At 38.4% G+C, this 23,632-nt stretch overlaps 2 protein-coding genes across 11 annotated transcripts; both read left to right on the plus strand.

Moving 5' to 3' along the window:
- The first annotated feature begins 282 nt into the window (after positions 1–282).
- Positions 283–6,344, plus strand: fuca2 (alpha-L-fucosidase 2). The gene is made up of 7 exons (XM_053632573.1): positions 283–554; positions 1,294–1,481; positions 2,765–3,104; positions 3,567–3,777; positions 4,337–4,527; positions 4,888–4,996; positions 5,774–6,344. Exons 1-7 carry the CDS (start codon positions 373–375, stop codon positions 5,909–5,911), a joined length of 1,359 nt encoding a protein of 452 aa, XP_053488548.1. The 5' UTR covers positions 283–372; the 3' UTR covers positions 5,912–6,344.
- Positions 6,345–9,516: 3,172 nt separating this feature from the next.
- On the plus strand, positions 9,517–22,863 carry hivep2b (HIVEP zinc finger 2b). Of its 10 annotated transcripts, none has more exons than XM_053633306.1 (9): positions 9,517–13,168; positions 13,489–13,628; positions 13,820–13,960; positions 14,800–19,130; positions 19,250–19,401; positions 19,481–19,656; positions 19,753–19,848; positions 20,014–20,720; positions 20,885–22,863. In XM_053633306.1, the coding sequence occupies exons 4-9, from the start codon at positions 15,069–15,071 to the stop codon at positions 21,323–21,325; spliced, it is 5,634 nt and encodes a 1,877-aa protein (XP_053489281.1). In that variant the 5' UTR covers positions 9,517–13,168; positions 13,489–13,628; positions 13,820–13,960; positions 14,800–15,068; the 3' UTR covers positions 21,326–22,863. The 10 variants fall into 10 exon arrangements, with proteins under 10 accessions (XP_053489281.1, XP_053489284.1, XP_053489282.1 ...); XM_053633309.1 differs by having other exon boundaries at positions 13,577–13,628; XM_053633307.1 differs by having other exon boundaries at positions 9,517–10,778; positions 10,992–13,628.
- The last annotated feature ends 769 nt before the right edge of the window (positions 22,864–23,632 follow it).

The raw sequence follows: 23,632 nt of genomic DNA on the forward strand, positions 1-23,632 counted from the left end.
GTTCATGCCGAGTTTCACAACACGAGCGAGAAAACTACGTAAATAAATCTCAACATCTTCGTCACTGCGTTCTCACGTGTCTGCAGGACACCGTGTTCATGTGAATATATTTTATTATTGTTACCTGTATTTATTTATACTGTAAACTTTTTACGCTACACACATTTCACGGTCACATGACGATGGGCGTGGGGCATTTAGGGTACAGTAGGAAGTGCAACATGCTTCCGCTTAGTTGTCTGAACTAGGAAGAAGGATGCAACGTTATTGTGATCACATGACCTCCTTTTGAACGAGATCATGTGATAGGTTTTGTGAGAGGTTTGTCCTATGCGGTAGTTTGTTAAAAGCAGAGCAGGCAGGCATTTCAACATGGCCAACTGGAGCTGTGTTTTTTTGTTCCTGTTGATGGGAAGTTGTTATTGTCAGTATAAACCTACATGGGAGTCGATTGATTCGAGACCTCTGCCTGAATGGTTTGATCAAGCAAAGTTTGGGATCTTTATACACTGGGGTGTGTTTTCAGTCCCCAGCTACGGCAGCGAATGGTTCTGGTGAGTTTTCCCCACACAGTCTGTCTGTCGGTGCATTTAAACCCCACTGTGGTAGTTATACTGCTGGGTAACATAGGGGTCCACCAGTGGGCGATATGCGTCCGTCAATGTCGTTTTCTACTACATCATGAAGATTGTAATTCTTAGCTGTACTGTAAGTACCGTCACTCATCAAAAAGATATAAATTGTGGAATTAGACTGTGTAATAAATTTCTGTATGGCGACGTTTGTGGTGAATTTTGTCTATTCCAACTTAACCAAATTAAATTGGTCATGTGACCTACTAGGTCTGGGTGATATGACAAAAATATCATATCACGATACTTGAGGACATTTCTGTATACACGGTGTATCACGATATATAATTTAGCCAACAAACTGTTTGCAAAACAGTAGTAAAATAAACATAAAAACGCTAAACTGAGTTTGATGCTACTTTTCTTTATTGCATATAAAGACAATAGATTAAGTTTTTTTTAATTACAAATATAAATAGTATCCATTCAGTACAGTATAATTTGTAATTATTAAAAATGCAAACAAATACACCACCATACCAATGATATGTCAGAAAAGTGTGTTGCGTAATCATATTGATTTATATAAATATATATTTTTAAACTTATATAATGAAAGTCTCTTCAAGAATCAAGACTTCCATCCCAATGATTTCAGCACCCGTTGTTAAGTTACTCCATTTCTATTTGCTAGACTCAGAAAATAACATTGTGTCCACAGGTGGTATTGGCAAGGCCAGAAAATCCCATCGTATTTGTTCTTTATGGCCAAAAACTATGCCCCTGGATTCCAGTATCAAGACTTTGCACCACAATTCACTGCTGAGTTCTTCAATGCCAAGGACTGGGTAGACATCTTTGCATCATCAGGAGCAAAGTATATTGTCCTCACAACTAAACATCATGAAGGTTTGTGTGAATGTCCTATTAGAAGCTAAGCAGCATTGAGCCTGGCCAGTACCTGGATGGGAAACCTCCTAGGAAAACTAAGGTAGCTACTGGAAGTGGTATTAGGGAGGCTAGCAGGGGGTGCTCACCTTGTGGTCTGTGTGGGTCCTAATGCCTCAGTATGGTGATGGGGACACTATAGTGTATAAACAGCACCATCTTTTGGATGAGACTTTAAACAAAGGTCCTGACTTTCTGTGGTCATTAAAAATCCCAGGACACTTCTCATAAAGAGTAAGGGCATAACCTTGGTGTCCTGCTGAAATACCCCGTTGGTCCTTATCTATAATTATCCCCTAATAATCAACCTCCCTGAATTGGCCAGATCACTCTCCTCTTCTCTCCTCCAATAGCTGGTGTGTGGTGAGCGTTCTGGTGCACTATAGTACACTGGTGGTGGTTGAGGAGATTCCCCCCGTACAGTGTAAAGCGCTTTGAGTGCCTTAAACAGGGGTGGGCAATCTTATCCGGAAAGGGCCGGTGTGGGTGCAGGTTTTCATTCCAACAAAGCAGAAGCCACATCTATTGAAAGCCAAGATCAATTGATTAAATGGGTGGAATCAGGTGTGGCTCCTGCTTGGTTGGAATGAAAACCTGCACCTACTCTGGCCCTTTCCAGATAGGATTGCCCACCCCTGGCCTAGAAGAATGCTATATAAAGCTAAGGAATTAATTAATGAATTAATTAGAAAGTGAGTCAATGAAGGAATACATTTATTTGATGATTAGAATGCATGTAACAGTGCACCGCAACCCTTATACACATTAAAGGAGGATTAATACACAATATAGAGCCTTTACAGATGTTTTCCTCAAAACCTGAGACAATTAATTATGTGGCAGTATACAGTATGCTAATAAGAGAAACAGCACAGCAGCAAGCATGGCCATGTCAGTTTGCGTACAACCTTTTATATATGAATTCAATAAATTCAAGGTTCTTTATTTGTCACATACATATTGGATACCAATTGATGCTGCTTCAGAAGAATTGTGCATAAATGCTGTATGTATCTTTACTTTATTAAATGAACTCATCTTTTGAATTTTATCGGGATTGGAGATGAACTGAGGTTTCAAGGGTTAAGATGTGATTTCACCAAACTTGGTCAGTTTTAGCATACAAAATTAGGGTGAAACACATGATTTGGGTGTCAGGTCAAAGCCCTAAAATGATTTTAGAATGGTGAAATTGAATGTGCAAACAAAGAAATGAAGTATTATAAACGTTTGTTATTTCTCAGGTTATACCTTGTGGGGTTCAAAGTACTCCTGGAACTGGAATGCAGTGGATGTTGGGCCAAAGCGCGACCTAGTTTACGAAATATCCAGTGCTTTACGGAAGCACAGTGACCTGCGCCTAGGACTCTACCACTCTCTCTTTGAATGGTTTCACCCTCTTTTCAGAGCAGATGCTGACAACAATTTTACTACCTCTACATTTCCTCAAGAAAAGACCCTGCCTGAGCTTTATGAGATCATAAACAAGTACAAACCAGAAGTACTATGGTCTGATGGAGACGGAGATGCCCCAGACCAGTATTGGAATAGCACTGGGTTCCTTGCCTGGCTATACAACGAGAGGTAAAGAATGCAACTATTCAAATATTAAGAAAATTATTTAAATGTGTACAATAATAATTTGGCTATTTATTGGAGCCATATAGCTTTTGAATTTCTGAACTTTCCACTCACAGAACACATTTTATTAAAATTGTCATTAGATTCAAGAGGACATTATTTATAGGCCTACTTGTTTAATTTTTTTTTTGAGATTTCAATTCAAGTGACCTCTAAAACAGGCTAATAACTATAATAAACAATTAAGGCAATAATAAATGTAACTTATAAATAACAAATAATGGTGGGTTGTGATTTCCACCATTGTAAGTAAATTTTTTTGTTACAATGGTACAATGCGGACCCCCTGGTTATGGTTCATGCACCCTTGGACCCCAAATAGTATTTCTAAATACTGCATGTTTTGTGGACAGGACTTCTTAAATGTCAATGCATACCCATATATGACTAATGCTGCATTTACAGCCCTGTGCGGGACACTATTGTGACTAATGATCGATGGGGAAAGGGTAGTATTTGTACACACGGCGGATATTACACATGTGCTGACCGCTACAACCCAGGACACCTGCTGAAGCACAAATGGGAGAACTGCATGACAATTGACCAGTACTCATGGGGCTATAGACGAGATGCTCAGCTCAGTGACTACCTCACCATTGAACAGCTGATTACGGTATGTGCAGCAAGAGTCACACCATGGAATGTGTGTTACACACAAGGAAATACTTTGTTGCAGTTCTTTTTTATGGTTGTGTCAGAGCTTTTTATGTCCAGTTTCCTTGAACATATGATGTTTGCTTAGATTTGAATTTAGATTAATTAAGATGGATTCCATTTGTAACAAAATAGAAAGTACATTAAAAAAAACAGCTGTATATAAAACCAGGATTCAGTTATAATTTAAACTACATAACCTGGAAAAGTATAGAATTTAAAGACACTAATATCTAGACATATCTAGACAAGTATTAAGAAAATTCTCAATCTGTTGATTTTAGACTTTGCTACTGATGCAAATTATTTCAAATGTCCAGTTTCTCTGCTACAGTTGACAACCTTTGAAATAAAAGTTTGTAAGAAAACTAATCTGAACATAGAAAATGTGGAAAGTCAAAAAATCATAAAACGTTCTCATGAATGTTTCATGAGAAATGAGCTGAGGAATAATTCACTAAAGACAAATGAGTCAAATCAATGTATTTAATACATGTTTTTCACTACATTCTTTGCAGACCCTTGTGGAGACTGTGTCGTGCGGCGGGAATTTGTTAATGAATGTGGGTCCAACACATGATGGCCGCATTATTCCCATATTTGAGGAGCGATTAAGGCAGGTGGGCCAGTGGCTGAAGGTTAATGGTGAAGGAATCTACAATACAACTGCTTGGAAAGCGCAGAATGACAGCGTTACACCTGGAATTTGGTGCGTCTCGTCTCAAATTTCAGTACTGTTTATATAATCCGTAGAGGAAACAGGACATGAAGTGAGCAGTTAATTACACTCAACAGTATTATGGTAATAATACTATTGATTGCACTTCCTCGTTGAATCATTATACAACTTTATCTGGAAAATTATGATGGCATTTATGATCCAGTCCATAATGTACTATATTTTGTTTATTTACAAATGAATAAATAATAGCTCTATCATAAATTTACATACACTATCATGTCATCATGGTTGTAAAAAAAAAAAAGCAGTCTGTTTTGATTAATTACAGCAGTGAGATATCTCCGTTTACAATGTCTCAGTTTAAGTGTTTTGTTTTTTGTTCTATAGGTACACATGGAAGCCAAAGGAAAAGGCAGTCTATGCATTTTTGCTTTCATGGCCAAGTAGTGGATATGTTATTCTCAGTGATCCTATAGTGTCAGAAGCTCAAACACAGGTAATTGTATTTATAGCTTTATTGCTCATTTCATCCATTGACATTCAGGTTTACGTAACATTACACTTACAAATTTGACACATACTTGTAAATTGCTTTAAATAAAAGTAAGATTCAATACAATTTACACCATAGGGCTGTTAAAGTTGCCAACAGGGGACAGATGGAAATTGGGACTAGCCGATTAGAAATTATTGAGAAAGCCGCACGAAGAGCATGACAAATACAAATGACAAAACCAGTAGGTCAGCTTGTTACAAGTTGATGGAAAAATCAATTGCAAGAGGGTGCCATGTAAAAGCAAATAACCATGACCAAGCAGCACTATGAATTATTGAAAAACATGTAATAACAAGAGAAAACGCATACAGGTGCATCTCAAAAAATATTGTGGAAAACTTTATTATTTTCTGTAATTTAATTCAAAACAGTTGAACTTTCATATATTCTAGATTCATTACACATAAAGTGAAATATTTAAGCCTTTTTTGTTTTAATCTTGTTGATTACAGCTTACACCTCATGGAAGTCAAAAATCCAGTATCTCAAAATGTTAGAATAAAGAATTTATAATACAGAAATGTTGACCTGAGAAGATCTCTAACCAGCTAATTAACTCAAAACACCTGCAAAGGTTTCCTGAGCCTTTAATCTCTCAGTCTGGTTCAGATACTATATACACTCACTCATAGGGTTGAGCTTAAGGTGTTTCTCCATTATTGTTCATTGTTGTTTATTTAAACAGAATATTTTTTTATCTACTTCTGCGCTAACCAGGTGGTGTTACTGGGCTACAAACCGCTGAAATGGATCCCAATGAAGCCAAATGGTCTACAGGTCTACCTTCCTGCTCTGTCTCCTGGTCAGATGCCCTGCTCCTGGGCCTGGACTATTCGTCTGACTGCTGTAGATTAAGGATATTAATCATTTTGCAGAATTGCACATATTAATATGGGCATGGCAAATAAGCTATGCCATTCTAGCATTTTGTCATTTTGACTTTTTATCCTGTTGTCTCAATGTTTTTTATGGGTTTGATTATCTTTGAGGGTTTTTTTTCTATAATGGAATACAGTGTATGTACGTGAATATCTAATGAATCGTGTGTGTGTGTGTGTGTGTGTGTGTGTGTGTGTGGGGTTTGCGTTACCAATCAAAATTCTAACTACTGTATGTGTAAAGCCCTGTATTATTTTACCATAACCCCAAAAAGAAAGAATGTATTTTAAATTACTCAGGGGTTGGGAAATATGCCAACTGGACAATTTTTTTTTTTTTTTTTTAGATTTTATAAAGCAAAATGTCTGGGTGAATTAATAATAATAATAATAATAATAATAATAATAATAATAATTAATAAAAAATGAATGACAAATAAAATTTGAGCTCAGTGTTGCATAGAAAAGTTGCAGTAGCTCACAAAAGTGAGTACACCCCTCACATTTTTGTAAATATTTGATTATATCTTTTCATGTGACAACACTGAAGAAATGACACTTTGCTACAATGTAAAGTAGTGAGTGTACAGCTTGTGTAACAGTGTAAATTTCCTGTCCCCTCAAAATAACTCAACACACAGCCATTAATGTCTAAACCGCTGGCAGCCCTAAGTGAGTACAGCCCTAAGTGAAAATGTCCAAATTGGGCCCAAAGTGTCAATATTTTGTGTGGCCACCATTATTTTCCAGCACTGCCTTAACCCTCTTGGGCATGGAGTTCACCAGAGCTTCACAGGTTGCCACTGGAGTCCTCTTCCACTCCTCCATGACGACATCACGGAGCTGGTGGATGTTCGAGACCTTGTGCTCCTCCACCTTCCGTTTGAGGATGCCCCACAGATGCTCAATAGGGTTTAGGTCTGGAGACCTGCTTGGCCAGTCTATCACCTTCACCCTCAGCTTCTTTAGCAAGGCAGTGGTCGTCTTGGAGGTGTGTTTGGGGTCGTTATCATGCTGGAATACTGCATACTGATCATGCTCTGCTTCAGTATGTCACAGTACATGTTGGCATTCATGGTTCCCTCAATGAACTGTAGCTCCCCAGTGCCGGCAGCAATCATGCAGCCCCAGACCATGGCACTCCCACCACCATGCTTGACTATAGGCAAGACACACTTGTCTTTGTACTCCTCACCTGGTTGCCGCCACACACGCTTGACACCATCTGAACCAAATAAGTTTATCTTGGTCTCATCAGACCACAGGACATGGTTCCAGTAATCCATGTCCTTAGTCTGCTTGTCTTCAGCAAACTGTTTGCGGGCTTTCTTGTGCATCATCTTTAAAAGAGGCTTCCTTCTAGGACAACAGCCATGCAGACCAATTTGATGCAGTGTCCGGCATATGGTCTGAGCACTGACCGGCTGACCCCCCACCCCTTCAACCTCTGCAGCAATGCTGGCAGCACTCATACGTCTATTTCCCAAAGACAACCTCTAGATATGACTCTGAGCACGTGCACTCAACTTCTTTGGTCGACCATGGCGAGGCCTGTTTTGAGTGGAACCTGTCCTGTTAAACCGCTGTATGGTCTTGGCCACCGTGCTGCAGCTCAGTGTCAGGGTCTTGGCAATCTTCTTATAGCTTAGGCCATCTTTATGTAGAGCAAACTTTTTTTCAGATCTTCAGAGTGTTCTTTGCCATGAGGTGCCATGTTGAACTTCCAGTGACCAGTATGAGGGAGTGTGAGTGCGATGAGACCAAATTTAACACACCTGCTCCCCATTCACACCTGAGACCTTGTAACACTAACAAGTCACATGACAACAGGGAGGGAAAATGGCTAATTGGGCCCAATTTGGACATTTTCACTTAGGGGTGTACTCACTTTTGTTGCCAGCAGTTTAGACATTAATGGCTGTGTGTTGAGTTATTTTGAGGGGACAGCAAATTTACACTGTTATACAAGCTGTACACTCACTACTTTACATTGTAGCAAAGTGTCATTTCTTCAGTGTTGTCACATGAAAAGATATAATCAAATATTTACAAAAATGTGAGGGGTGTACTCACTTTTGTGAGATACTCTGTCTGTTGTGACTGTAAAGATTTTAGTAATGAGAAATTTAGCCATGTATTTGAATCAGTTTCATAATTCTGTTCCATCACTCACAAGCAGCATTTTTTTACTCTGATATAAACAAGTTCATTTGAACAGACCCATGTGTGGCAATTCGAAATACCTGCCATAGTCCACTTGTGAAAGTGTTGGGAATCCGAGAGCATCACATGCCACATCGAGAAACACGTGCTTACTTCCCTCCCCCCAGAAACTCCCTATCTGTGTTATTCAGGGCAGCTGTGCCAGGAATAGCGTTGTACTGTTTATCCAGGCCCTTTCAACTTATAGTGTTGGTAAAGCGCTTAAATGAACAGCTGTAGTTCCCCCCTACATTTTCTACATTATATTTCTACATTGATGCTGTGAACAGAAATGTTGCTCATTTGAACCCTTATTGCCCCCATTCTTTCTCAGGGTTTCATTTGTACTGCAGAGCAGTAGCATCTGAACTGAACATGGTATGAGTGAGTGCAGGGAAGACTTTTTCAGGTTGACTGCCTATCTTTTATGATGTTAAATGTGATCAAGATGGGGTCAGCAAGAGGTTTCACTGAGAATTTTTTTTTACCACAATATTGGCATGAATTGTTGAATGAAGAAATAGTGAAGATGCTATGAAGAATAGGAATGCCTGCGGAAGCTAAAATTGTAATAAACACTTGCTGAATATGTTGCAATGCTTAGCTGGATTCATTCCTGACACATCTATGAACGAAAATAACCTAAGAAATGTGAAAAAGCGGTACTTATTGGTCTGATTCACTTTCATTTTATTTAACTGCACTTTTAAATTACACTGAACCATATAGTCCATTTGGGGGGCTGTGTCCACCCACAGTAATTTTTAAAATGACATTCATTTGGACATTATGCACAAACACACATAATACTGTAACCACTTAGTTAGGTAACACTGCTGCGCTCATGCAATTCCATCAAAGCACGTTAATTGATAATAAATTATTTTCAGGGCCATTTAGGCCACTATCAGGTCTGCCAGCTTCAGGGTAGCTGTCTGAAAGTGGACAGTTTGATGTTGACTATTAAACCACAGCTATATTAATCTTTTAAACAGGAATGGAAATCATTTTAGAAATGCAGGATTATTCCTAACACCCGTAGCACCAATGCAAAGAATGGCAACATTTAGCTCTTAAGCATTTAATATCTAAAATGCTGTACCTATGTCAGCTCACCATCGTTACAAAGACACTTTCTATGCAGTGACTGCAGCATGGATGTAGCTGTAATATTCTAAGCTAATGTCCTTGCTTTCTCATAGCTGTGCTCATCTTTTCTGAAAGCTGTATTCATCCTTCTTCTTGCATTCCTCTGGCCTTCCCTCCCTTTCTCTGTGGTGGGATTGTACAGCTCCAGAGCAAGCTGCAATCTATTTCTGTCCCTGTATATTCTCTTCTGGCTGCTGCCAACCAGACCCTGCGTTGTCACGGTGATAGACATCTCCACCAGCCTCCCTCAGCCAATCAACACACCAGGTGTTTATGCCAAGAAACATGATCATTTTCCATTTCCTTCCCACTCCTCTTGCATGAGACTAAGGGATTAGTAGCAAAGCCTAGTGAAGAGCACTCAGTGAAAAACAGGAACCTTAGTAGTGGCATTCTGAGGATGGAAAATGAAGTCTTTAGCTTTGGAGGAAGGAGCTGAACTCCATGGATCAGTCCAGGTGAGAAAGAAGATAAGTATGAATTTACTTGGGTAAGTATATGTGTGTGTCTTGTCAAACAACCCGATATAGATACATTAGGAGGAGTTACCTTGTATTGTGTTGATGCTTTTGATGACCTGTATGAGCCCTCAGTCTATAAAAAAACACATTCAACTATGAGGATGCTAAGTGATGTATCAGTTGTGTCTTGTGAGCTGAATTTTCACCTCATTTTTATAGCGAGTATTATCTAGTGTCAAGAGTATTATTTAATGTTTCTACCATATTTTTAAATATTACTTTTGTAACTTTGATATATATTTATTCAGACACACTTTTTTGAACTCACTCATAATGCAGTCTTTAGTGAAATCTGCAGTGAAGTATTTTGTATCATTATACAGTTTAGCTTGTGAAATGCAGAACTTCAGTTCTATCATAAGGAAACAGTGTGTGTTTCCATGACGATGAGTTAACGATGGCTCCAGATGGAGTCCACCTCCTGAAGGCATTTGCAAATTCGTTTCATTCATTCTCATTCATTTCCCAGATCTTTATATGGTGTCGAATACATACAGAGACTAAAGAATACCATTATCCAATCCAGACACATCCTACTTACATACATTGAGAAGACATTTCTCAGTGTGTCCTACTAAATAGAAATGGAGAGTATTTATCATGCGTCTGACAGCCAAAGCACTGGCTGAGTGTGCTCCATTCAGTATTTCAGTGGTCTCTGTGTAGCTACTCACTGAATAAGATAAGAGCATACTAAATACAGCAAAAATAGGTATTTTGTTGCCATGGGAACATTCCTCATGCCTTCTCCCCATATGGCAAATGACATTTACATTAAAAAAGGATATTAAGGAGGCTATTTACTTGAAATATTTTGGTGCTGTTATACTGTACCTCTATCAAATAGAATTGAATGTATACAACAGTAAACTGACAACCATCTAAACTCTCTTTATTCAGGTCTTTGTTAGAAAGTTGAATACATAGTGTGAAGGGCCTGTTACCACCCACAGTGAGTGAATATGCTTGATGGTATGTTCCATTAACTATTTTGACCATACCTCTGTTAGAATCAGTTGCTATTAGTTAACATATTTTGTGTAATGTAGCCATTTGTAACAGATACTGTATACTCATATACACACAGTATAAACAGATGGATGACAAATTAAAGGAAAAATGGTGACTTTGTTATGCAGTGGGGGGAATTTTGCATTCATAGTTTTTGTCCACTTGTCCCCTTAGAGGAAATGGACTCTGAAAATCAATAGTCATTTTGGACTGAGCACCTTTATCCTGTGATGAAACCTTTCTATCCTGAGGGGAGTGGTGTCTTCCAGGATGACAATATCCTCATCCACAAGGCACGAGGGCTCATAAAATGGTTTGATGAGCAAGAAAGTAACATACACTATATACACACAATTTTAATTAATTTATTTAAAGCAATATTTTATCTATAGGCTTAAAGGGTTACCCCCAGCATGCCTGCCAGTTAACAAGTTAACAAGTTCCACAAAAATGTAGGTTTTCTTTTTTAATTGCTATTCTGAAATAAAGCACAGCACACTCCAGGTGTTCAAAAAGTTTTGACTGGCAATGTATTTATAAAATATTTGTTCATTCATGTTCCGTAATGGATTTACTGTATCCTGGTCAGGATTGCAGTGGATCCAGTCTATCCAAGTAGGTGGCAATACCCCCTGGACTGGATGCCAGTCCATTGCATGCTCATTCACCACTAGGGGCAATTTAGGGTAGCCAAACCTACCAGCATGTTTTTGGACACAGCAAGGAAACTGGAGAACCCAGAGGAAACCCGTGCAGATGCAGGGAGAATATGCAAAATTCTAAACATACAGTAACCCAATTTCAGGATCAAACCAGGGACTATGGAGCTGTGAGCCAGCAACACTACCCACTGCACCACACTACCATGCTGTCTCTGCATGCGGTTTTAGTCTAACAGGGATATGATACTCTACTTTTGGCCTCCAAATGTTTTTGAAACTGTGTCTATTTACAATTTCACTGGTATGTACTGTTCATCATAACCACATATTCTATCCTCATTTTCAGCAGCAGCATACATATGAAAAAGATACTTTGTTTTTTCCCCCCATTCTGCTCCAGTAAAGTGTGTGTGTGTGTGTGTGTGTGTGTGTGTGTGTGTGTGTGTGTGCGCGCATGTGTGTGCATGTGTGTGCATGTGTGTGTTTGAAAGAAAGAGTATGACTGAGAGAGAAAGGAACTGGGTGTCAGATCACATCTAAATAGTCAGTAGCCATGAGTTGTGCCTGGGGTAGTGGAAAAGCCAGGCAACCCAGTGGGACAGACCATTATATTTATAGAGAGAGATGAGAGGTTTGACCTTCACTGTTCATTGAGGATCAACCATTTAGAGCAATAACTCAACATGCTCAATACTATAGATACAAGTGTCCTATATGTTGATTGCCACATGTTCTTTAATACATGCATTGAGCACATTATTTCTTTTAGTTCAGTACCTGTTTTGTCAATAATATGCTTCAGTCATTATTTTTAGACTCTATAGTGTTAGAATTTCACTTAATAAATAATTTGTATAATAATAATGTAAACTCTTTAACATCTGTACTAGATTTGATTCAAAGCCATTTAAACATATGCATTATCTCATGCTATTTAAACTCTCTCATTCATAGCAGCACCCAGTTGTTGTTGTTTTTTTGCAATCCAAAAGTGGTATAGCAGGGCAAATATTTGTAATTGTGTAAATTGTTTTACATTAAGCATTTAAATGACACAGACAATTGCTTAAAATTTTATGAGGTTTATATGATACATTATGAATTTCTCTTTCTATAATTGAAATTTATTATAAGGTGATTTTTAGTCAAGCATTTTCATGTACTGTGCTGAGTCTTGTCAGCATGTGTTGGTAGTTATGCCAAGTAGCGTACCCCTTGAATACGCCTTTTATATTGTTAGATTGAGTTATATTGTTAGTTATATTGAATACTTTCTTATCTATAATAAGCAAAAAGCATTTTATTTAAAGGCACGACACAATTCATGGTGTACATACTTATCTATGCAGTTCACACTGAATGAATGATGTCTGTGCACTGCTTTCCATGCCTTTCAAAGTGGTCTTCACTGTGGGCTGTTGCATAACCCCTAACAGGGCCCCTTTGCTATTTTTGTTCCTGGATACACGTCTCAGTGAGGTATTTTCTGTGGTGACTCGCTTACATCAGTAGGTCTGATAGTGTACCCTCAATACACACGATGTGGATCATTGATGGGGCTTATCTTTGGCTTATTAGGCTTTAAATCTGTTTTCTTTGAGGGTTACATACTGGAATATGGAAAATGGGAATTGTAAAGGGAGCTGGAAATGACTGGAGATACTGGACAAGGCTGTATTTGAACACCAGGTTTGTAAATGGCAATTGATATTTTTGATGTTCTTGTAGCTGTGCTTGCTAGAGGGTGACTTGCCAGTTTGAATCTGTCCTTGACTGCTCTGCTCTTGTTCACCATGTAATTCATCCATCATGCAGTCCTCCAGTCTTTCCTGGAGTGCTGCTATGGATGTCATTTATAAGACTACTTGGTTTTATAAGTTGCCAGGCTTTGGCTCTTGTGACTGTTGATACAGTGGGGTGCTGATACATGACGTAATGTCATTCCCCTGACTACGGCTATATTTTTCATTGACTTGCTATTGCATGTTGTTTCACTCTCCATGTTGTAGCTGGGGGTGTTCATGCAGATGTGTAGGAGTGTTGTCAAAATGGGAAGTGGTAACAGTTGGTCAAACCTTTGCACTTTTCATTCATAAGCCAGAACAGTCTATGATGACGATAATGATGGAAAGCATGATTCTCTATACATGTAAGTGCAGTTATTCCTTTGTGCAATCTGTTATTCCACATTTAGAAGATCATCAACCATTATGTGGTTCTGAAATGCTCACCATGAATGAGAGCACACTATTACATTTGGGTTCTTTTTTCATGTCTTTCACTCCTTTGTCCACTCATTAATTCATCCCCCCCCCCTCCCCCCCCCCCCCCCCCGTACAGAGGGAGACCCAAGAATGAGATCAGAGTGACCTTGAGAGGAGCGCTGGAGAATCCTATCACCTCTAGAGACCCCTCTATACCACCTCCACCTCTTTATATAAAGTGAATTTTGACAGTGGCAATGTTTCAAAGTAAACTGAAGTATGTGGTTCAGGTTTCTTTTCTGACATAATGATGTGAAGTCTTCTGATGTCCTAATTAACACAAGCTAAGAGGTCTGCACCAGATAATCTTATATAACCTCATTAAAGTCACACTGTTCGATGTGAAGATATGAACTGCTCCTGGTTGTCTTTCCTGATGCTGTTATTGGTGCTTTATATTTTTACAAAAATGATACATTAATAGCAGTGTTTGTTTGCTGTTATGCTAATTAAGTGAAAGCTTATTTAACTCTCATCAAGTAGCCCTACTACCTGTCAGCTGTACCCCATGACAGTCATGTCAGCTGTCTAGAATCAGTAGGTTATATGTAGGTTATAAAATATGTGGGTTATAAAAGTAAAAAAGTTACTGTAACCACCTTAGGAAATGTGGAATGTGTTTATACTGAAATATATTTTCAAATCAGAAAGTTAGGTTGCTCCTTTCCACAGATATGTGACATATACATTACAAGCTTGCTATAAAAGTGGCCATTTGCACTATAAATAGTCATAGGCAAACATGCAAAGGGATGCAGCTGTTAGATAGTGCTTAATCACCTTGGCATCATACAAACTCTGTTTAGAAAATTATTTGTTAATATATAAGAATGAATTAATTTGTTTTCTTCTTCTTCAACTTCTTCTTATTCTCTTCCTCTTCCTCTTCTTCTTCTTCTTCTTATTACTATTACAGGATGTTTTATTATTATAGATATGTAAATTACTTTCTGTGATATTGAAAAGTCCAGGTGACATTTATTCTTTTCAGTACAATTTTCATGTGTTATTATATTTTGTTGCATCATTATATTTGTCTTTATTACTTCCCTTTAGATAACCTGGAACTGGTACATAAGACTAAGAGTACACTGAAGAGGGAATAAAACCAGAAATGAAAACATTGGAAAGAAAATTATCCACCATTTTTTGAGAATCACGCTATCAACCTGAAGACTACATCTGTACAATTTGGAACTTATGGCACTTAAACAAGATATTACACCAAATTAATTAGGACATTTTATACTATGCGATCCTGAAAAATGAAGTAGCAAAGATGTAGCAAACATAAGTATTGATATTAAAAAAATAATATTTGCATCATGGCGACTCCTGAACCCGCTACTGCAGTAGGATGTTCCCCAAAGGGAGGCACTTTGAAAGAAGAGAGACATTCTGATTCTGAAATGGCCCAAAGAGATCATTTTCCTGACACCAAGGACAACATACCACTAACAGAAAGATCCCACAGAGATGATTTGAGGTCATGTCCCAGTACTGAGACACAAACAGTGGGGTCAGGAACTAGTCCCCCTTTACAAGCCAGTGACCAGAACCCAATCTACACATGGAGGAAGACACAGCGTTTCCCTCCCCCTGGCAAACGGTTCCAATCAAGTGTTAACCTTCTGTCAGCAGGTGTGCACAAAAAAGAGCTGAAAGTGAAGAAGACAGGAAAGTATGTGTGCCATTACTGTGGGAGAGCATGCGCCAAACCCAGTGTGCTGAAAAAACACATACGTTCTCACACTGGTGAGCGACCATATCCATGTGTTCCTTGTGGATTCTCATTCAAAACTAAAAGCAATTTGTACAAACACAGAAAGTCTCACACACATGCTGTCAAAGCAGGATTGTTTCCATTTTCAGAGCAAGATAGGAAGCTTAGTAGTATGGATGAAGTGACAGTAGGAGTAGGAGAAATGCACTCGGATGCTGAGCAGAGCACTGACACTGATGAGGAGGTGATAGAAGGGGCAGCTCTTGCACAGAGGCAGCCCTTGCACAGAGGCAGCTCTATCCAAATGACGGACAGGGGGAATACTGTACAGGAAAAGTTTGGTAGACATACACAAAAGATTCCTGGGATAACCTTTACACAAAGTTCATCAAATGAGAGTATATCAGGAAAAGTATCTTTATGGCAGTTTAGAGAAATGATGACACCTGTTATTGTCACTCAGGTGGACCAAGAACTTGAGTCTTCTACCATAAAGCAAAGACTTGCCCTTAGGCTTTCAGAGAAAAGAAGTCAAGATTCTCTCTCTCTCCCCAGCTCATACAGCAAAGGCAGCACTGACTCTGGCTACTTTTCACGCTCAGAAAGTGCAGAACAGCAGTTCAATCAACCCAGTGCAAATGCCAAGTCATACCAAGAAATTATGTTTGGGAAGTGTTATAGACCAAGTGCCAAGCCAAGGCAATCAATCACTGTACAGACTTGCATGACAGACATAAATGAGAATCCATCCAGTTTTATGATTAAATTGACCAAAGGAATGGCACCTGAGGACGCCACATGCCATTTGCACAGACACAAAAAAGACCTGGCTAGATCAATAAAAATCGAATCAGAATCTTTTCAAGAAGAAGAGTATCAGGAAATCCCAGAAATGTTTCAATGTAGGACTGAGCTATTAGAAACCCCACCAGAATGTGGTTTACTATTACGGAGCAACTCTCTTCCAACACCATCTGATTCCAATGTAAGTGCACCACGGGCGCTAAGAAGCAGTAATTCTTTTGATGAGAGGATGACAAATGAGGAAATCTCCTTTCGTAGCTCCATGGGCATGAGAAAGCTCATGAGACAGGCTGCCTTTGAACATTCTGCACATGAAGGACATGGAGAACCGGATAACCACACTTTGGTTTGTGGCCTGAAATCAGAGCCAAAAGTTGACAGTGCTGATGATTCTAAAATTGGAATAGAGAATTGTCCAGAATCAGAGTCATGCCTCATGTTTCAAAACCACATGATGGAAAATGCTACAAGGAAACGTAGAAAAGGAAAGAACATAATGGAAGAGGAAGATTTTCCAACCCAAAATAAGCCTTCATGCTTGCCTGACCTCACAGGGGACCTTTGTACAAAGCAAGATATTATGGATGCTACATATACTGACACAGAGAGATGGGCTGGCAGCAATGTTATCTCTGTAATTCAGCACACAAAATCATTAAGTAGGCCGAGTTCTGTAGAGAAGTCCACTGATTTTGAATCACAACAGTTCAACAAAAGTACAGTTTATCAGTTAATTGCAAAGGAGCAGATTAAGGAAAAGTACAAAACTGACTCACTCATGCATTCTGGTAAAATAGAGAGTCAATACAGTGGAAGTAGTTTGATCTATCCGTGGTCTCATTTATCTAAACAACTAGCTTTTCAGTCTGGTATTCAAGTTCCAGAGATTAGAGTTACAGAGGAGCCTGACAAACCAGAAAAAGTAAGAGACTTGCAGGTTAGACCAAATGAAAAAAACAGAGAAGAATTCCAGTGGCCTCAGAGGAGTGAAACTTTGTCAAACTTCCCAGTTGAAAAGTTACCGCCAAAAAAGAAACGCTTGCGTTTAGCTGAGATGGAATGTTCCTCTGGTGAATCAAGCTTTGAATCTGCTTGTACTAGTCTCTCCAGAAGCCCAAGTCAAGATAGCAATTTATCTCACAGCTCAAGCTTTTCTCAATCACTTGACAGAGAGGAAAGTATGAATGTCGCATCTCCTGCTAAATCGGATGAGCTTAATAAGTGTTTGGAGTTCTTGTCTGTTCCAGGAAGCTCAGTAAGCCAACAGAGGGAGATGAGGCGCTCTGCATCAGAACAGGCACCCTGCAACTTACCCACTGAATTACAAGAATTTAGAAGCAAGTCCTTTGACTATAGCAACCTTTCTTTTGCAATGAGCCCTATCCAAAGTGACATCTACTCCAGTGAATGTGGATTTAAAGAACGAAGAAGAGGCTGTTTGGTTAGACAGGCTTCTTTGAGTGGTGATCCAGAGACTTCAACACATGATAAATCTATTGAGATGAATGCTACACAGGGAAGCTCAGATGCAGTTGAAATGGGCAGGAAAATGTCTTCATCAGACAAACAGATTTTGTTGGAAGGTTCCTTTAGTGGCATTGAGAAAATGAGATACTCTTCGTTGCATGGAAGTGTTTCTCCACAGCAGATAATTACACCGGACTTGTCTAGGATGCCAGAGCAAATACCCCATAAACAACCTCTTCTTCCCCAGACTTTACAGATGCATCAGTATCATGGCCTAAAGCAGAAAATAAAGAAAGAACCTGAAGATTTAAAAACAGCAGAAGATCCTAGAATCGCTCTGGCAGATCTACCAGAAGACCATTCACACAGTGTGACCAATGTCCTGTCAACAATAGCAGTTCTTTCACAAGCTCAGCCTTCTTTAGCCAATCAGAGCTTGCATGGTTTGTTAGTTCCAGTCAGAATTCAGATGCAAGTACCATGCTATGGAAACATCACATACACTAGTATATCTCATATTCTGGATTCTCAATATGCGATAAACTTAGCACCTAATAATGTTTTCACTCAAAGTCAATGTTTGAGTGTTACATCACAACACAGAGTAGGTTCTGATGTATATCAAACACCAGCACATCCAAGAGAACTTCTGCACAACACACAGTCATCACCTGCAAAACTGAATACAGGCATACCTCTGTCCTTGACTTCTAGAACCATTTCAACTACAGAGGCTCCAAGCAGTGGATGTAGTAAGCGAATGCTTTCTCCTGCCAGTAGTATTGAGCTCTTCATTGAAGCAACTCAGCAAAAACGAGTCAAAGATGAGAATATGTATGGACAGATTGTAGAAGAACTTAGTGCTGTAGAATTAGGACATCCTGATCATGGAAAAGAGAAACAGAAAAACGAGAGTAAGTCAACACATGTACAAAATCCATCTGTGACTATTGAGGAGATCGAAATGAAGGATCCTAATATAGACTTCTACCATAAAGCAGTCTTACCATTGCCCAGCAGTGTTTCTCCAGAAGCAGTTTTGGTAAATAATTTGCCTATACCAGTGCAGATTGCCACAGCGACCTTACCTAGAGACATTGCCAATACTGGGATACTATCTCAGTTTCCAGGTCTTCACACTACAACATGTGTGAGTTGGTGTTATCTCAATTGTTCCAAACCAAACAGCACTCAAACAGCACCTAATTTCTCTGTGTATGCCGCTTGGTTCATGAGATGCCACAATCCAAATCCACCAAGTCTCAGTACTGGAAAGGCCCTTGCCCTTCTCCAATCTAAACAGAAGAAACAAAATACCACATATACAATCGCAGCCATGTATCAACCAGGAATACTTGTTACTTCAACTATGTCAAGTCACAAACAGGATCAGGTTGGTTTTATACTTTTCCTTGTCTTGTTTATCTGGTCTTTGTGTATAAATTCAACTATATTAGTTTACTTAACAGTTTTTTTTTAAAATTATTTTAATTCTTTTTTTTTTTTTTACAGGGGACCATTGAGGCTAGGTTGGGAGACATAACATATGATGCACAAATGAAAGATATTAAGCAAAAATGTAGACCTTCACGTGAGAATAGCAAGGAAACTGAGGCACCTTTAAGGCAAACAGAGCCCGCTCGGGTAAAGATTTTTGAAGGCGGGTGAGTAGTATCTTTCTGTACAGATACCAGAAGTGTTTTATTGATGAAAATCTTTGCTAATATATGTACAAATTTTCAGGTACAAATCAAATGAGGACTATGTGTATGTCAGGGGACGTGGCCGTGGGAAGTATATTTGTGAAGAGTGTGGTATTCGATGTAAAAAACCTAGTATGCTAAAGAAACACATACGTACTCACACAGATGTGAGGCCCTACATATGCAAATGCTGTAACTTTGCCTTTAAAACAAAAGGTTGGTTTTTACCACATTTTTGTATCACTCAATATTAGTTACTCTTAAATATATTTGCATCTGATGAGGTCAAACAATGTCTTTTTTCAAATAAAGGGAACTTGACTAAGCATATGAAATCAAAGGCACACTTGAAAAAATGCCTTGAGCTTGGTGTTTCACCCATGAATTTGGACAATACAGATGTTGCTGGTAAGTCCTTCATGGCTAACAGAATATCTGTAATTTTACTAGTGTTTTACTGTTTAAATGGGGACAAGCATAAACAATTAGTTATTACAGCTGATTTCTGAAAATGAGAAATTAAATTACTTAATTAGACTTAATTAATTAATTAGATTCTCTGTTGATTTTCAGAACATGAAGATGATGTACAGAAATCATTAGAGATCAGACCAGTAACGGATGCAGCCATTAAACATCAGTTCTCAGATGTGGATGACTCAGATGGGGGTGAGGAAGATGGAGATGAGCCAGATGATGATGAAGATGATGAATATGATGGGGACACTACGCCAAGAACCCATTCCAGAAGCACAAGTCCTCAGCCTTACACAATTAACAAACCATTTCCCACCATCTGCTTCACTAAGAACTTGGATCCTAAAGAAAGGCTTGAAGCATCATCAGTCAATAATGAGGATGATCTGACTCTTGAGCATACAAGCTCCTCATTTGATCCCTGTACACTTCAACTGCTCTCTCCTTGTTGGGACTCACCTCATCAAAGGAACATCTGTCAACGAGGGGATCTGTCCCCACAAGGTCATCTGACAACAGGAAGGGCTCCCTCCCCCTTGAGACCCATTTTTCCAAGGCGAGATGTAAACATCAGAGGGGATCTCTCACCCATTCGCCAGCTCTCACCTGTAAGGCCCATTTCACCAGCGACAGATGTTTCAAGATATCGTGCATCCTCCCCACGTGGTCACCACAGAGGCATGCTTAGGGCTGCATCACCACGCAGGGGGACCTATCAGCACAGATCCTATGTGGATTCGCGCAGGGAGATAAAATGTGAAGCCTCTTCCCTAATACAAAGCATTGCAATGTACCCAGAAATGGTATGTCACTTAAATGTAAAACTTCTGATTGTTAATTTCTTTAATGTTCTAGTAGACATTCTAGTTCAACCTGTAATATCAATAACCATGTAATAACATATTCATAACAATATGATCCTTTGATCACTCACAATATCAATGAATTGTGCTAATGTTTAATTCAGGATAAGCCAGAGGCCATTCTTCAAAATGTCACTGATGGCATACACTTTGGTAGCGATGCATCTACCCTCCCTAGCCGAGGCATCTTCAGCCACTTGCCTTTGCACTCTCAACAGCAGGTACAGACTCCCATTCCAATGGTCCCCATTGGAGGTTTAAGAATGCCTTCCGTCTGCCCATCTGGTGTTTCTGTAGAGGGACACTCGCAGTCATTACCACAGGGGGACATATCAGAGAGGGCTAATTCCAGGCAAGCCTCAGTTTCTATTCCAGAACCTGGAGTAAGCAACATATCATCCCAGAGGAAGGAGCAGCCAACATCTTGCACTGGCCTTGCCTGCAAGGACAACAAGCAGGAGGAGAGTGTGCACATCTGTGCAGAGGCTATTGCATCCCTCAGGATCACATCAGAGGATATCATTGGTAATCCTCCTAAAAGCTGATTCAAATAACTTGCTGCAAAACATTTTGTTAAGTCAAGCTAAATCAAGCTCGTATGATGATTGTTGTTTTGGTAAGGTGCAATATGTGGCCAAAAGAAACGATAAAGCGTATATGCACATAATTTCATATACAGATGCACAGCACATATTTTAATCAAACTGCCATATCAGAGTCACATTTCTTATAACCACCACTTATTATGTCCATATATATAAGGCCATATAAATATTAATATGCAGTCCATTAATATTGAAGAGGTATTTCATGAGATTTATTCAAAATTTCAGAATCATTGGAAATTATTTCTATTTTTTCAGCAACTAAAATGTACCATCACTTTCCAAATCTATTGCATTAATATATAATGATCATGACTATAACTTAATCATCCCCGTCTGATCAGCTTGTGCCTTTTTAGAATTGTTTGCCTATGCCTCAGTGAGACAGAAGTATTGGATGTATTGTAAAAGCAGTGAATATAGTGTTAGACTGATCTGAAGTACTGTTGATGCTTTTGAAATTGCACTCAATTCACATTACATAGTTTGAATACTAATTCAGTAGTGAAATAATATTCCTTGGTATATAGTTGTTATTTATGTTTTGCTGGTGCAGTTGTTTAATCTTTGGACTTTTCAGCACTTATGCAACACAGTGACATGTTGTTCATGTAGTTTATGATATAACAATGTATTATTGATATGATAACCTAAAGTCATTTGTAAATGTTATGCAGTTAGATGACTATGTAAAGCACTTTCTACTGAAGTAATTGACTGATGGTGTGCAGTTGATATTTGGGCTATTTGGAATCATTGTATGATTGATTTTATCAAATGGCACAACATTCCAGCCACTGTTTAGTCAATTATATGCACATAAATATACACATGGTGTTGGGTAGTACAGGATTACATATCAACTAGATTATGTATTCAGGTTGCAAAAATGATGGACTACATATAAACAGGATTATGCATTCAGGTCATGAAAAAGTAATAAGGCAATCAACCGAGAATGCATTAAAAACTATTAATTTACATTTTGTAAACATTACGTAGTCACATTCTATCTGATAATAATCACAATTGATTAGAAAAAATAGGTATTGTATGTTTACATTTTTTTCACATACTAAGCAATTGAAATCATGAAGTATAATGTAGCAAACCAAAACATAATTTTTCTAACATACAATTTTGGCACAACATTTTCATATTTCTGAACGTATATTAATAATCTTGAACTATACCTGCCTAATAACTGATCATAATTAACAAATTATGAAATTATGTTGTATTTTTCATAAATCCATATTTATATATCAGTGCCTGAGTACATTTTCTAAGTAATCTGCCCAACACTACGCATATTCTCATGAACACACAAGCATATACATACACACCTAAGCACACATGCACTCATGCCAAGGTACACACACACACACACACACACACACACACACACAATCATGTACTGTAATTATTTTTTTCTAGTGTGTCCTGTGTGAGAACAGTTGAACAAGAATTGATGTCTGTACAAGTTTTTTTCTTGACATCAGATTTGAATTGAACTGTGTGTCTGATTGTATATAGTTTTAAGGTGCAATTGTTTTTAAATGTCTCAAAATGACAGTATTGTATTAGACATAGAGAGGAAATATAAATTAGTATGATATTTTGGGACAAGATCAATCTAATGTTCCATTTTAGTGTTCACTTAATATAGGCTATAGTCGAAATTTATATTCAGTGGGTGTTAAAACAATGAGCTCATGATAAGGTTAGTTATATGAAAGACTTTTTATGTCATGTTTACATTATAACTAATAGGGTTTTTTTGTTTCATTTAGTTCAATTGTATTTATTGCATTTGATATATCACCAAAGTCTGATATATCTTACATGAACATCATTCACAGGTATTCAGAAATATTTATTTATTGCCCATGAAGGCAGCTGGTTTCTCTATGATACTGTGTTTTTTTTTCTTTTCTGATTACAAGATGTCCATAAGTATATTAAAGCTATATGATAAGGATTTATCAGCAATGTTCTTACCTCAAATTACTTACAAATAAATGTTTAATAAAGAAAACAGAGCAACTTGGAATTCATTTCCCCTATACTCTCTCTCTTAAAAAAAAGAAAAGAAAATAAGCCTGTAATTTATTTTAGAAGACCTTTTTGCTGTTGCAATAAATGCCGATTTCCTCCCCTCACTAAAACAGCTAGAAACACCTTATGACACGTAAGACACAGTCCAGCAAAAGTAAAACATACAGTACAGGCCAACAATTTGGAAGC

The sequence above is a fragment of the Ictalurus furcatus genome, chromosome 9, assembly GCF_023375685.1.
Source record: "Ictalurus furcatus strain D&B chromosome 9, Billie_1.0, whole genome shotgun sequence".
Classification (NCBI taxonomy): domain Eukaryota; kingdom Metazoa; phylum Chordata; class Actinopteri; order Siluriformes; family Ictaluridae; genus Ictalurus; species Ictalurus furcatus.

What these genes read in the sequence shown, in the direction of transcription:
- hivep2b (XM_053633305.1), top strand. Translation starts at nt 15,069, where the DNA reads ATGGCGACTCCTGAACCCGCTACTGCAGTAGGATGTTCCCCAAAGGGA. An exon ending in GGACAATACAGATGTTGCTG is followed by an intron (nt 19,849 to 20,013) that starts GTAAGTCCTTCA and finishes GTTGATTTTCAG; the next exon opens with AACATGAAGATGATGTACAG. An exon ending in TTGCAATGTACCCAGAAATG is followed by an intron (nt 20,721 to 20,884) that starts GTATGTCACTTA and finishes TGTTTAATTCAG; the next exon opens with GATAAGCCAGAGGCCATTCT.
- fuca2 (XM_053632573.1), top strand. Translation starts at nt 373, where the DNA reads ATGGCCAACTGGAGCTGTGTTTTTTTGTTCCTGTTGATGGGAAGTTGT. An exon ending in CCATTGAACAGCTGATTACG is followed by an intron (nt 3,778 to 4,336) that starts GTATGTGCAGCA and finishes CATTCTTTGCAG; the next exon opens with ACCCTTGTGGAGACTGTGTC. An exon ending in AGCGTTACACCTGGAATTTG is followed by an intron (nt 4,528 to 4,887) that starts GTGCGTCTCGTC and finishes TTTGTTCTATAG; the next exon opens with GTACACATGGAAGCCAAAGG.